The following is a 12,097-nucleotide window of genomic DNA, read 5'->3' on the forward strand; positions in this document are numbered from 1 at the left end:
TGCCTATTTTGCGACGGAACATAGACAAGCGCACCAGATCAGAGAATCCCTCTAAACTATGTTTGGGGAACGTTCCCCGAACATAGATTTGAGGGATTGTCTGCTCTGCTGCGCTTGTCTATGTTCAGGGAAATTTCCCCGAACATAGATCTGCACATACGCCTAACTTACCAACCAATTTGTTTTACCACCGGGTCATAAGAACAGAACCCAGTCGGTAAGTGAGGAGCATCTGTAGTTGTTCTGGTGAGGATAATCTTTGCCTTCAGCCATTTTTCAGAGAAATGGCAGTGTTTACATTGACCCCTAGGGACACCTCCAAGTGGCCACTCCTTAGATGGCCACTGGAGGCGCTTCCTGGCGCAGTGTTGATTCAATGCATCTCTATGAGAAGGTGCTGATTGGCTAAAATGGTGTTTGGCCCCGTCCCCATCCTGCCTCTTTGCCGATTTCAGCTAATCCAATGCTTTACCTATGGGAAAACATTAGACTTGCTAGAAATATGAAATTCTGATGATGTCACCAAAGAGGCGGATCAGGGCGGGGCCAGAGGCAGCAGACCAGCGTGGCACTTGAAATAAGGTGAGTTTTAAAATTTTCAAAGGGGGGTGGAGGGGGGAATCACCTAAACGGTGGATTTAATACTATAGGGTTAGGAATACATGTTTGTGTTCATGACACTATAGTGTTCCTTTAAGGTTCAGTATGACTGTGCACATGGTAGGTGGGGGACATGTTGTGTTTATTAATGTAAGTCCAATGACTAGTGTGTTTATTCTGGGCAAATATGTTTACTTAAAGGGACACTATAGTCACCAAAACAAGCTTAGCTTAATGAAGCAGTTTTGGTTTATAGGTCATGCCTCTGAAATTTCCCTGCTCAATTCAGTGCCATTTAGGAGTTAAATCACTTTCATTTCTGTTTATGCAAGCCTAGCCACACTTCCCTTGGCTGTGACTCACAGAGCCTACATAAAAATTATTTCATTTACAATCAGTTGTAACTTAATTTAACCCCTTAAGGACACATGACGTGTGTGACATGTCATGATTCCCTTTCATTCCAGAAGTTTGGTCCTTAAGGGGTTAAAAGTTTTTATCTCCTGATCTATAAATTGAACTTTAATCACACACAGGAGGCGCCTGCAGGGCTTAGAAGGCAATTAATAGAGCAGGAGACAAGAAATTCTAAATTAAACAGAATTTGCAATAAAGGAAGTTTAAACATTAGATGACTCTTTACAGGAAGTGTTTAGGAAGGCTGTGTAAGTCACATGCAGGATGGTGTGACTAGGGCTGTATAAACAAAGTGATTTATCTCCCAAATGTCAGAGAATTGAGTAGTGGGGCTGCAGGGGAATGATCTATATACCAAAACTGCTTCATTAAGCTAAAGTTGTTTTGGTGAATATAGTACCTTTAATATGTATTCAATTAGGTTAAATGCTCCTTTGTTATGACAAAAATATCATACATTCTCTTGATTAGGCTGTCACAAAGTAGAATAATGGAACTATGAAGGACTGCTGGATCTTTTTTTCAATTGTGTTTGTATGGACTGCACCATATAAATACTGGTTGTAACTCTGCTCACCACAAATTATATGGACTGCTTTCAACTGTCTTAGAGGGCTATAACATGTGGAGAAAGCTACACAGTCAGTATAAATATGTAATATTCTAATACTACAAAGGAAATGGTTTTCAAAACTGTTTGGAGAAAGCACAAGAACTCCCAGTGTGTTTGGCTCCCACCATACATGCAATAAACTATTTTTGTAATAGTGGAGTAATACTTTCTTTGTTGTGACAGTACTTTATTTTGCACATTTTGTGCTAGCACATTAAAAATCTGCACTTTGTATATAAACTTTTTGTGTTTTCTGTGATTTGACAAAGATCCTGTTGCGGGTCGAAACATTGTTTCTATTTTGCTCCAATAAATCTGCCCACTGAATTGAACTTGAGTGCCTGGACCATCCTCTCACAAGCTATTGATTTATTTTATATTGTGCATAGTGAAAACGTACTTTCAGTGCTGTCGTCATCATCATCATCATCGTCCGTGTATAAAATGGGTCCATCAGAGTCAGAGTCGCTAATCTGGCTCTCTTTGCATTCGCTGTCAACATCGGGATTCAGAGAAGTTTCTGAAGGATCATCTGTCGTCTCCTGACTTACAAAACTTGTATTGTCCTCCTGGTTCTCGACAGGGACCTCACTATAAGGAAAAGTAACACAACACATGGTGATTTGTAGCATGGAGAATAACATTTCACTATGATCTCCGTGAGAATACAGAGTAAATACATAAATCATAATACATAGATTAGATATAATAATACTACTACAAACATACCATAAGTCAAAAAATTGTCAGTAAACCCCACAATAATATGTTTTGTAGTCTGTAGTGGTATTGCATACCCCAGTACAGTGAAGACTAATCGGAAAGGTATTTCAGCATGTACTATAGTACTATTAAATGATGTATTACTGAACTTGGGTGCCCAAGTTTCAGTCCCCAAGTTTGTGAATATAATTTGAGTCTCTGTAAAAATAATAATATACAGAGAGTATACTACTGGTTCGTACCTTTTTTTTTTTCTATAAACATATAGGAACCTTTACTTTATCTTGGCTTACTCTTACCAAAATATTTAAATATGTTTTTAGAATTCTATTATCTTACTTATACTTCGTTCCAACTTTAACAAGGAAGAGAAACATTATCTTTTAACTTCACCAGTGCTCCAGTGGAAGATCTCTTGATTAGGTGCAGTTAACACATTTAAATTGCAAGTTTTCTCAATTACCATGACCTTGATTTAAGAACCTTTCCTAATGATTTAATACTGTAAGAGAAACGTTCCAAATTATTTATATACAGAAGGGTATTTCTGTAGATAAATCATTTGGAAAGTTTTCCTAACAGTATTGAATCATTTGGAAAGCTTATTAAATTGAGACATATATTCCATACTCTGAATAAAACTCTTTGTTGAGGTCTATTTCATGTACATTTGCATTTTTTGGTAAACCAGTTGTGACATTTTAACCCCTTATGAAAGTATGAGATTATCTTAACTATCTTAAAGAAGGGTTAGCTTTGGTTTCTTGTAATATGTTTCACTAAATAGCATGGCTAAACCAAAAACAAACCACATTTACCTTAGCCAACAGACTATTAACTATTACTACTATACAGAATAATGAACATAACAATATATTCTATATCAGGAATGTTGTTGAATCATGTAGACACACTCATAGAATATATTGTTGTTGTTTTTTTTTATTAATGAGACATACATTGTCAGTATACCGTTTAATTGTGGGGTCCTTAGTTATTGCATGGATGTAGGGCAGGTTTTGCGTACCTCATTAGAATGGTGCATTGCACAGTTGTATGACCTTTAAAAATACAAATGGAACCATAGGATCCTGATTTCTCAGCATGCAATGATTGTACTGATATAGCTGATCTTACAGATTATTTGTCAACATTTATAAAATTAATTAACATTTTTACCTTGGTGCCTTTTCTTCACTTGCACTTGTCATTTCTCCATCCTGTGTGGCAGGTTTGCTGTCTCCAACATTTTGAAGCTGGTTCCGTTCAGAAATAGTGGTTTCCTGATCAGGCTTGCTCCCTTCAATCTCTGAGTTCGGTACGTTAAGCAATGTTTTACCCAGATGCTTTAATGCAGGAGAAGTAGACTGTAGCTTTGAAGTAGTAGGCTCCTTAATGCTGATCTCTGGTGTTTCTTCGCCCAAGTGTTGTGGTGGCAGGTCTTTCTTTTCTGCTCTCTTTTGGGTTTGAGAATTAGTTTTGTGTGAGGATGTGTGTTGATGCTCCAACTCTATTGATCCAGAAGAAGATTTGCTGGGTAGCTTTTTGCCTCTTTGAAGGCTAGATGATACACTTTTGCTAGATACTTGGTCCTTTGAAGATTTAGACCGTGATGAAGAAGACACAGTAGTGGTTGAAGAAGTCTTTGTGGAACTTGACTTCTTAGTGTTGGAAGAAACAACTAAATCAATAAAAGACAAAACAAAAAGCTGTTCAGTGGAGTGAAATACTTTAATGGCTCCACTTATCATTTATCTACAAATATGTAGTTTTTATCCATATAAATGACTAACATCTTATTTAGCCTATAGCATTAGGATGGACCATAGATCAACAGTTACTCTATAGCATTCACATGTTCAATGTTTTACCTAAATGAAATATGATGTTTAAGTAAATATCGCAAAGCATTAAAAAAAATACAACAAACTATTGTAGCTTCTATGAATAGGTGGACCGAATTAATACCTGTCTGTGGAGACTATTTTCCTAAATGCACAAAGATAAGAGTGTACTCTCTATTTTTATTATTATTTTATTATTTATATTGCGCCAGCAAATTTCATAGCGCTGTACAATGGGATGTACAGTCATTTTTGCCCATTTATATTCGTTGGTTTACAGTACATTTTCCATGTAAGAAAAGTTAGTTCTGGAGCAATGAAAAACAACTATTATTATTATTATTATTATTATTGCCATTTATATAGCGCCAGCAGATTCCGTAGCGCTTATAGTTTCTAACTATAAACTAATAGTTTCAATGACAGATTGACAAAAGCTGCATTTATATCTCTGAAAGCCTTCTGATTTTATTTTCAATAAACTGGTGTATCCGTTAATTTGTTTGTGTGCATATTGCTAACCTTAATTAAAAGTCATTTGAACACAGTTTTCTTCATAATGCCTACTTCATTGAAAGTCTAAAGTTACTATTAGTGAACAAACACTTATGTTTTACGTCAGTGTCAACTAAGGCCTCAATAGCTTTCCAAATGATACATCTACAGTACTCCCCATTAAAGTACATGAGAATCATTGAAGATAAACCATTTGGAAAGGTAAACCATTTGGACAGTATTGAATCATTTGGAAAGCTTATTAAATTGAGGCCATAATTGGAACCTATCTCATTGACAAATGTGAAAGATAAATAAAGAAGAACTGCAGAACATCCAAAGTATACCATCATGGAGTTAATTATACCAGATTACACTAGAGCAGACTTTCACAGTATCTCCTTTTATTTCACTATCTTCTGATCTTCTATACTAATCAATCATTACATGTATATTCCTCCTTTGTCAATGCCCACAATGTTTCACATTCTAGATCACACTGAAGAGTCCACAATCAGTGGACAAATGCAGAATCTCTACTTTTCAAGCTAAGAAACATGCTGAACAGAAGCTAACATTGAAGACACAATATGGACAATGTTATATCAGCCACAAAATATGAGGAGATACCATAAAACTAGAAAAGATAAGTGTGTGAAAAGAAACACCACATGTACAGCTCCTTATCTATTTTCGGATGACCTTTTGGAAGCCAGCTACTCTATGGTTGGATTTTGTGGCTCCATGTCCCCAGCTTTCCTGACATCACTAGAGTATTTTAACTTAACTTAAGTTTTGTTTCACCTAGTTCATTTTGATTTGCAAATAAAATACATTGAGAGGAAGTGAGTACCAGAAGGATCTGCACTGTAACAGGTGTTACTCCATCTAATCATTAGAGATCCATTTGAACAAACTGCCTAGAACAGATGGATAGTGTTTGGCTGACAACACAAACTGCTATAGAGTTTACATTCCAGAATACAGCAATATAATGAGCTGTAGCTAGAATGTTTTGCCAGGAAAGACAAAAATACAGCAAATGGGTCACAAATGTAGAAAGCAAGAATTGGATTCACTGCATTATAATGTCTAAACAAACAATAGGAGAAGCAGTATCTTGTCATGTAATAAGAGTATATATTACATTTAACAGCACCAGCATTCAGCAAGTTCCGCTAATCAGGCTCCATCGTTTGTTTGTTTTTAATACTGGATTTAATTGTTTTATTGTAAACTGCATGTAACTACTAATTATTTGCACTGCAAATCACATTTGCCTTTGGTAATTCTATGCAGATGCACAAGAATATTATGACTATATTCTGTAGAAGATTCAGCTGACGTCCTCTTTCTCGTGGGACATTCCACAGAGGCGTGTTTTATACTCTAGCACATATACGAGAACACAACAGTGATGCGGCAGTGAGATCATACCTGGCATGCGAGGCTGCTGGGAGTTGCTGAGATAAAATGGTGGAAGCTCTCCCCAACAGACCTCTTGGTAAATATAAAGTACTGTACTTTAAATATAGTTTGCAGATTTTCTTTTATAGTCACCGACATCATGGCAGATTTGTTTTAAATACTATATTGTAAGATACAGGCACAGTTAATGTAAGCATGCTCTCTCCATCTCTCTCTAGGTTGGGTAAAATTAGAATAACCAAGAAGGCAGTCCAGGAGCTCAGATCAAAGTCAAGGGCTAATGGGCTTTCCCCCTTTTGTAAGTCACCTGCTATCCAACTCTTTTAGGGGATCCTAAGGAGGAGGATAAATTGGGGATATATCTAATTGGGGAAGCCCTGCCTTTATTGAAATCTAGGTTGATATACAGGATAATTAGATAAAAAGATAAAAGGAGTCCAATAAATATGAGAAAGGGAAAAAGAATGTACTACGTGAGTATATGTGGCAATCAGTCTTTGTCAGACACACACCAAGAGTCAGTATTATTGAGACCATAAACCACCATAAAGCCCCTAGTAGCACAACCTGAAGGTGAAGGGTAGGACATAAAGGTACAGTAAACTGTATAAGCTAGGCACCCCCACATTCTTGTTACCTCCAAAAATGCTAGGGTATGAATAGTAATTGCTCAAGGGAGGAAAGAGATATATAATAAGGAATTAGAAGTAATACGATCCTCTAGCAAAGACTAATAGTTAGCAGTTAATTACCTCGGGAACCGTGGTATATATACACCACATAAACAATGTGTTTATTGTTTATTGTACATAAACAATTTTCCCTATGGACTCAAAAAAATAAAGGAAAAAAAACTACATCAAAATAAACATATGTGCTAAGTCAGTGCTGCCCAAAAAACGGCAGTGAAAAGTAAAAGTAAAAATACGAGCCTTACGTGCGTTTTGGTGTGTCAACACTGCACTTTTTTAGACAGCACTGACTTCGCACATATGTTTATTTTGACGTCATTTTTTTATTTTGTTTGGTTTACTGTAGGATCTGATAGACTCAGAGTTGTGGATAAAAGGCATATTGCACGGGGGGTGGGGCCGGGCCGCCGAGCTGAGCGCTCGCAGGACAGCTTGGCTCCTGCACAAAGAGGCACATAAAGCTGACAATTCGTGAAATATGATGGCAATAACCCACCAATACCTGCAGACCATGAAGTAACCGGGCTGCCCGAGCTGGCTCCCAGAGTTTTAGTCCCTCAGGGGAGAGGGCCCGCTGCATCAGACGGGACCTCGCCTGGCGGTGAGTGTAGCGGACGGCCGCTGCGCCACTATCCTGCCCGACGGAGCCCAGCGTACAAGCATCAGCGGCGGACCCGGTCCTGACCCCCCCCCCCCTCTGGACCGGGGGGTGATCCCAGTCCAAGCCGTGGGGCCAAACTCGGAGGTACAATCACAACATCATGCTAACCTGAGACCCGCGCATAAGATGGCGGCGGCCACGTCACAGGAACCAGAACACAAAGCCTGAGTCGGACTGCAGCTATCACTTGGCCCGGCGCACAGAGCACTAAGTAGTAAATGACCATTACCAGACAACGGTCCCCCAAGCCCGGAGACTCACTGGACACATGGCACTCACCACTCCCCACTCACGTGGAACCTGCGGCCGAGAAGTCCGCTCACTCTTCATCTGAGCTGGGCGCTCACCAGGAGGAACCCCTCCACAGCCTGCCATGCCCCCAGGGAGAAGCTTAGGATCCGGCGGAACCCTGGGCCCACGATCCTGGTGATGGGATCAATGGCGGAAGGGCGCGAGCGCCTACTAAGGCCTCAGGCCGAAGACAAGCGACCCCCGGATGCAGAGATGCCACGACAGCCCACCAGAGGAACCAGCTGAACCTGGTCGGCGGGGAGAGCGCAGAGACCGACCCACAAAAATGGACTGGTGCTGCACGCTCACAAGCTGGACTGTAAGGCTAAACGACACCTGCCTGTGCATTACTACAACTCACCTAGACAGACAACGCTTCCGAGTGGGCTCACATTACTGCGGCTTTACCATAAACAAACATACCGAGCTAACCAGACATAGTGACATAACTTAAAATATTTTGTTATGACTTGGTTTAAAACATGTCTCCTTTAAGCGACTTACAAAAACATAAAAATGAGGCACCGATAATCTGGAAATGTACTTAACAATATTATTGCTGTATTAACCCCATGCTGGACTACCCATGCATTGTCCCCTCTTTCTTCTGTATCCTCATATTTGCCTTAATAAAATAAAGATTTTTTTTAAAAAAGGCATATTGCACAGTCTGTTGCTCTATAGAATTCATTTTTGCACTTGCACTTTCAGTGTGTAGTGGTGTTATGGAGACAGGCTCAGGCACCAAGTGTAGTGGTGTTATGGAGACATGCTCAGGCACTGAGTGTAGTGGTGTTATGGAAGAAAACAACAGGCACTGAGTGTAGTGGTGTTATGGAGACAGGCTCAGGCACTGAGTGTAGTGGTGTTATGGAGACAGGCTCAGGCACTGAGTGTAGTGGTGTTATGGAGGAAAGCACAGGCACTGAGTGTAGTGGTGTTATGGAGACAGGCTAAGGCACCGAGTTTGTGGAACCACCAATCTCTATGTCAAAGTTGTGAAAGACTGCAGCCAATGACAAAAAGGATAAGGTGAAGCCTGATAGAAAGCAGTTGTTTTGGGGGGATTCTATCATGAGAGGTATGGAGATGGACAATAGTGGAGACCAGCAGAAATGGTATTATTTAAAAGTTGCAATACTGAAGGCAACAGAAAATTGCATTAGGCTTGTCAGGTATTGCAAAACACTTAAGAAACCACTGTGGTACTCCAGAGATGTGGCCAAAATAGTAAAAAACTAAAAGTTAGCATTTAGTAATTATAAAAAATCCAGAGTGAGGAAGATAGAGAGATCTATAAGATTAAGCAGAAAGAGGCCAAGCAAGTTATAACAGCTTCCAAATCACACACAGAAGAGAAAATAGCACAGTCAGAAAAAAAAGTGGACAAATCATTTTTTAAATACAAAAATGAGAAAAGGAAAGTAAATTAGTTAGATTAAAAACAAAAGAAGGAAGGTATGTAGAAGATGATAAAGGTCTAGCTGACTGCCTCAATTACTATTTTTGTTCAGTATTTACAGATGCAAATGAAGGAAAGAACTACCACAACAAGAGGACATAGTCTTAAATTAGAGGGGCAAAGGTTAAAAAATAATATCAGGAAGTATTACTTTACTGAGAGTGTAGTGGATGCATGGAATAGCCTTCCAGGTGAAGTGGTAGAGGTTAATACAGTAAAGGAGTTTAAGCATGCGTGGGATAGGCATTAGGCTATCCTAACTATAGATAAGGCCAGGGACTATTTAAAAGTATTTAGAAAATTGGGCAGACTAGATGGGTCGAATGGTTCTTATCTGCTGTCACATTTTATGTTTCATAGGTAGGTACTAGTGGTGTATACCACGGTGCCGCTAGCTATAAAGAAATTTCTAGAGGATAATATTACTTCTAATTCCTCATTATATACCCTCCCTCCCAAGCAATAACTATTTATACCCTAGCATCCTCCCCCGGATTTTTGGAGGTAACAGGGGTATGGTTTGGTTTTCTACTTGTCTTTTTTCTCTTTCTTTTATGAAGAAACTGTTTACTGTTTATTATTTACCTTTATGTCCTACCCTTCACCGTCAGGTTGTGCTGCTAGAGGTTTTATGGTGGCTTATGGTCTCGATTATACTGACTCTTGGTGTGTGTCTGTCAGAGACGGATTGCCACATATACTAATGTAGCACATAATCTTTCCCTTCCTCATATTTATTGGACACCTTTTTTCTTTTTATCTAATTATCCTGTATATCAACCTATATCTCAATAAAGGTAGGGCTTCCCTGATCCCCAATTTATCATTCTCCTTAAGATCCCCTGCTTTCAGCATAGGGACCCTGTTTTTCTGTTTTCTTTTTGTTTAACTCTCTAGGCTGTCAATATATTTATGGCATCTTCCAGTGCTGTTAAATTAAATGGAAATTACTAGAAATGTCAAATTGGCCCATCATCTTTCCAGGGTTAAATTTAAATTCCAGTAAGTTATGTATTAATTTATTTAAAATGTTTTTACCAATAAATCAAATAAATGCTGCTTATAACTTTCATGATTTTGTCTCAGTCAATGACTATGAAAATAAATTGTAAAGTACAAGTAAACACTTAATTTACACGCTAGTTGGTTTTCTCTATGGGCAGAACAGAATTGGCAGCTAGCTAAGGCTGAGTGGTGTTTGCTGCCAACCTCTTAAGACAAAAATGTAGGTCCTTCTATATAACGACATAGTTTTGCAAATTGTGTATATTAGTACTAGCTATCTTCTTGTGCACAGCATACCTCCTTATATTTCCAATTGGCAGTTTAATTTTAAGGGTTTTAGTTAGGGTGTGGCTACTGCCGGTCTGTTCTGGATACATTAGGTTATTTACTAATAATTTACGCAACTAAAATGATTTAGAAGAAGAACAATGTATATTATTTACACAGACTAATTTATTGTGGTTTAAAGACACATTACATGTACGTATTATAGATTAGGTGCTCTGTTATACACCCAGGCATCCCAACAATATAGAGCTCCTAAAAAAGATGGATACAGGGATAGAGAAAGGACAGAGGGATTTGTGCCCAAAATAGGGATATTTGGGAGGTATAGTACAGTAACGTGCCTGACACAGCTCGTCCTCTGCATAGCCATCTCATTCTGTTGAGGATCCTGGTATAGAAACATTTCTGGTATTTATATATGCACTCTGCAAAACCATTTACTCTTAATATATGGCTACCACACACTTACCATTTTCATGTGTGCCACCTCGACTTGTAGTCTTAGGAGGTGGTGCTGAAAGTTGTTTGGTGACACCCGTGGCAGGTTTTTTGTTAGTTGAGTCATCCTTCTTATGACTTGACCCAGCAGAGGCGCTTTTAGAAGGTGCAGCCGTTCTTTTTGGTTTGAGCTCAGATGCTCCCATCGTCTTGTCAATCTGCTCTAAAATGGAAAGGATAAATAAGACTATGAATAAAAAAAAATTAAAATCTTAAAACTACTAGAAGGTAAGAAAATATACTATGACTGCCAAAGGAGAGACAGGAACAAAGTTCAAAGGTGCAAAGCGCAAGCATGCAACATTAGTCTTTCCTGGACCATACTTACCGTTGCTGCGTGGTGCTGTTCGGGTTGTAGGCTTGGGAAGAAGGGCTGGCGGCTGCTTACCAGCACCCGCTGGAGTCTGTTTTGCAGCCGAGTCACTTTTCTTTTGGCTGCCAGCAGCTACTACAGTTTTGGGAGGGACAATATTTTTTTTGGGTTTGGGTTGAGGCGACGCAGAGGATGGTGGCAATTCTGGAGAGACGTGAGCCTCCTCTATAAAGAAGAGAAGTTGACAGAGAGGGCTGCTAACAAAAGCTTTGCACAGAGAGCTAGACAAAAACACACCATGTTAGCAAATTAATGGAATTCATTGTTAAAGAGCAATGAAAGAGAATTAAACAGATTATGAGATTTGAAAGATTATGGAAAATGAATAAAGGAAAAGTCATTCAACAAAAAAGTCACAATTTGTGTAAACACATGATGAGCGCATTAAGCTATGTAGAGTCAAAGGAATACTTCTCAATAGTTAGATAAAGACTATTGTGTACATTGAGAAGTTATATTGGATTCTGATTTATGAGGGAATGTCACTGTTGTGACTGTGATTTACATCAATAATAAAAAGCACTAGAGCTCTCCTGGTGCTGGTTTAGCTCAAATAAATATGTTTGTCATTCACTATGAAGGTTGAATTTTATTTCCTGCAAGGTTAAAAGTAAATGCTAATAGTACCAGCTGCAATGCTCTTCAAGGCTGTTAGTCACAGATAGGTATTCATTTTTGTGAAGCCAGGTACTGTGTTAACAGACATT

At 38.8% G+C, this 12,097-nt stretch overlaps 1 protein-coding gene across 4 annotated transcripts in view; it reads right to left on the reverse strand.

The window, feature by feature from the left end:
* Positions 1-12,097, reverse strand: part of PHACTR2 (phosphatase and actin regulator 2) — a 253,511-nt gene that overhangs the window by 13,437 nt on the left and 227,977 nt on the right. For 3 of the 4 annotated variants that reach the window (XM_063443313.1, XM_063443311.1, XM_063443312.1), the window contains 4 exons: positions 11,346-11,555; positions 10,989-11,180; positions 3,533-4,034; positions 2,031-2,221 (listed from right to left, as the gene is read on the reverse strand). In XM_063443313.1, the coding sequence (XP_063299383.1) occupies positions 2,031-2,221; positions 3,533-4,034; positions 10,989-11,180; positions 11,346-11,555 (1,095 nt within the window). The remainder of the gene's footprint in view (positions 1-2,030; positions 2,222-3,532; positions 4,035-10,988; positions 11,181-11,345; positions 11,556-12,097) is intronic. The other variant, XM_063443314.1, reaches the window with a different exon arrangement.

This window comes from Pelobates fuscus, chromosome 2, assembly GCF_036172605.1.
Source record: "Pelobates fuscus isolate aPelFus1 chromosome 2, aPelFus1.pri, whole genome shotgun sequence".
NCBI lineage: Eukaryota > Metazoa > Chordata > Amphibia > Anura > Pelobatidae > Pelobates > Pelobates fuscus.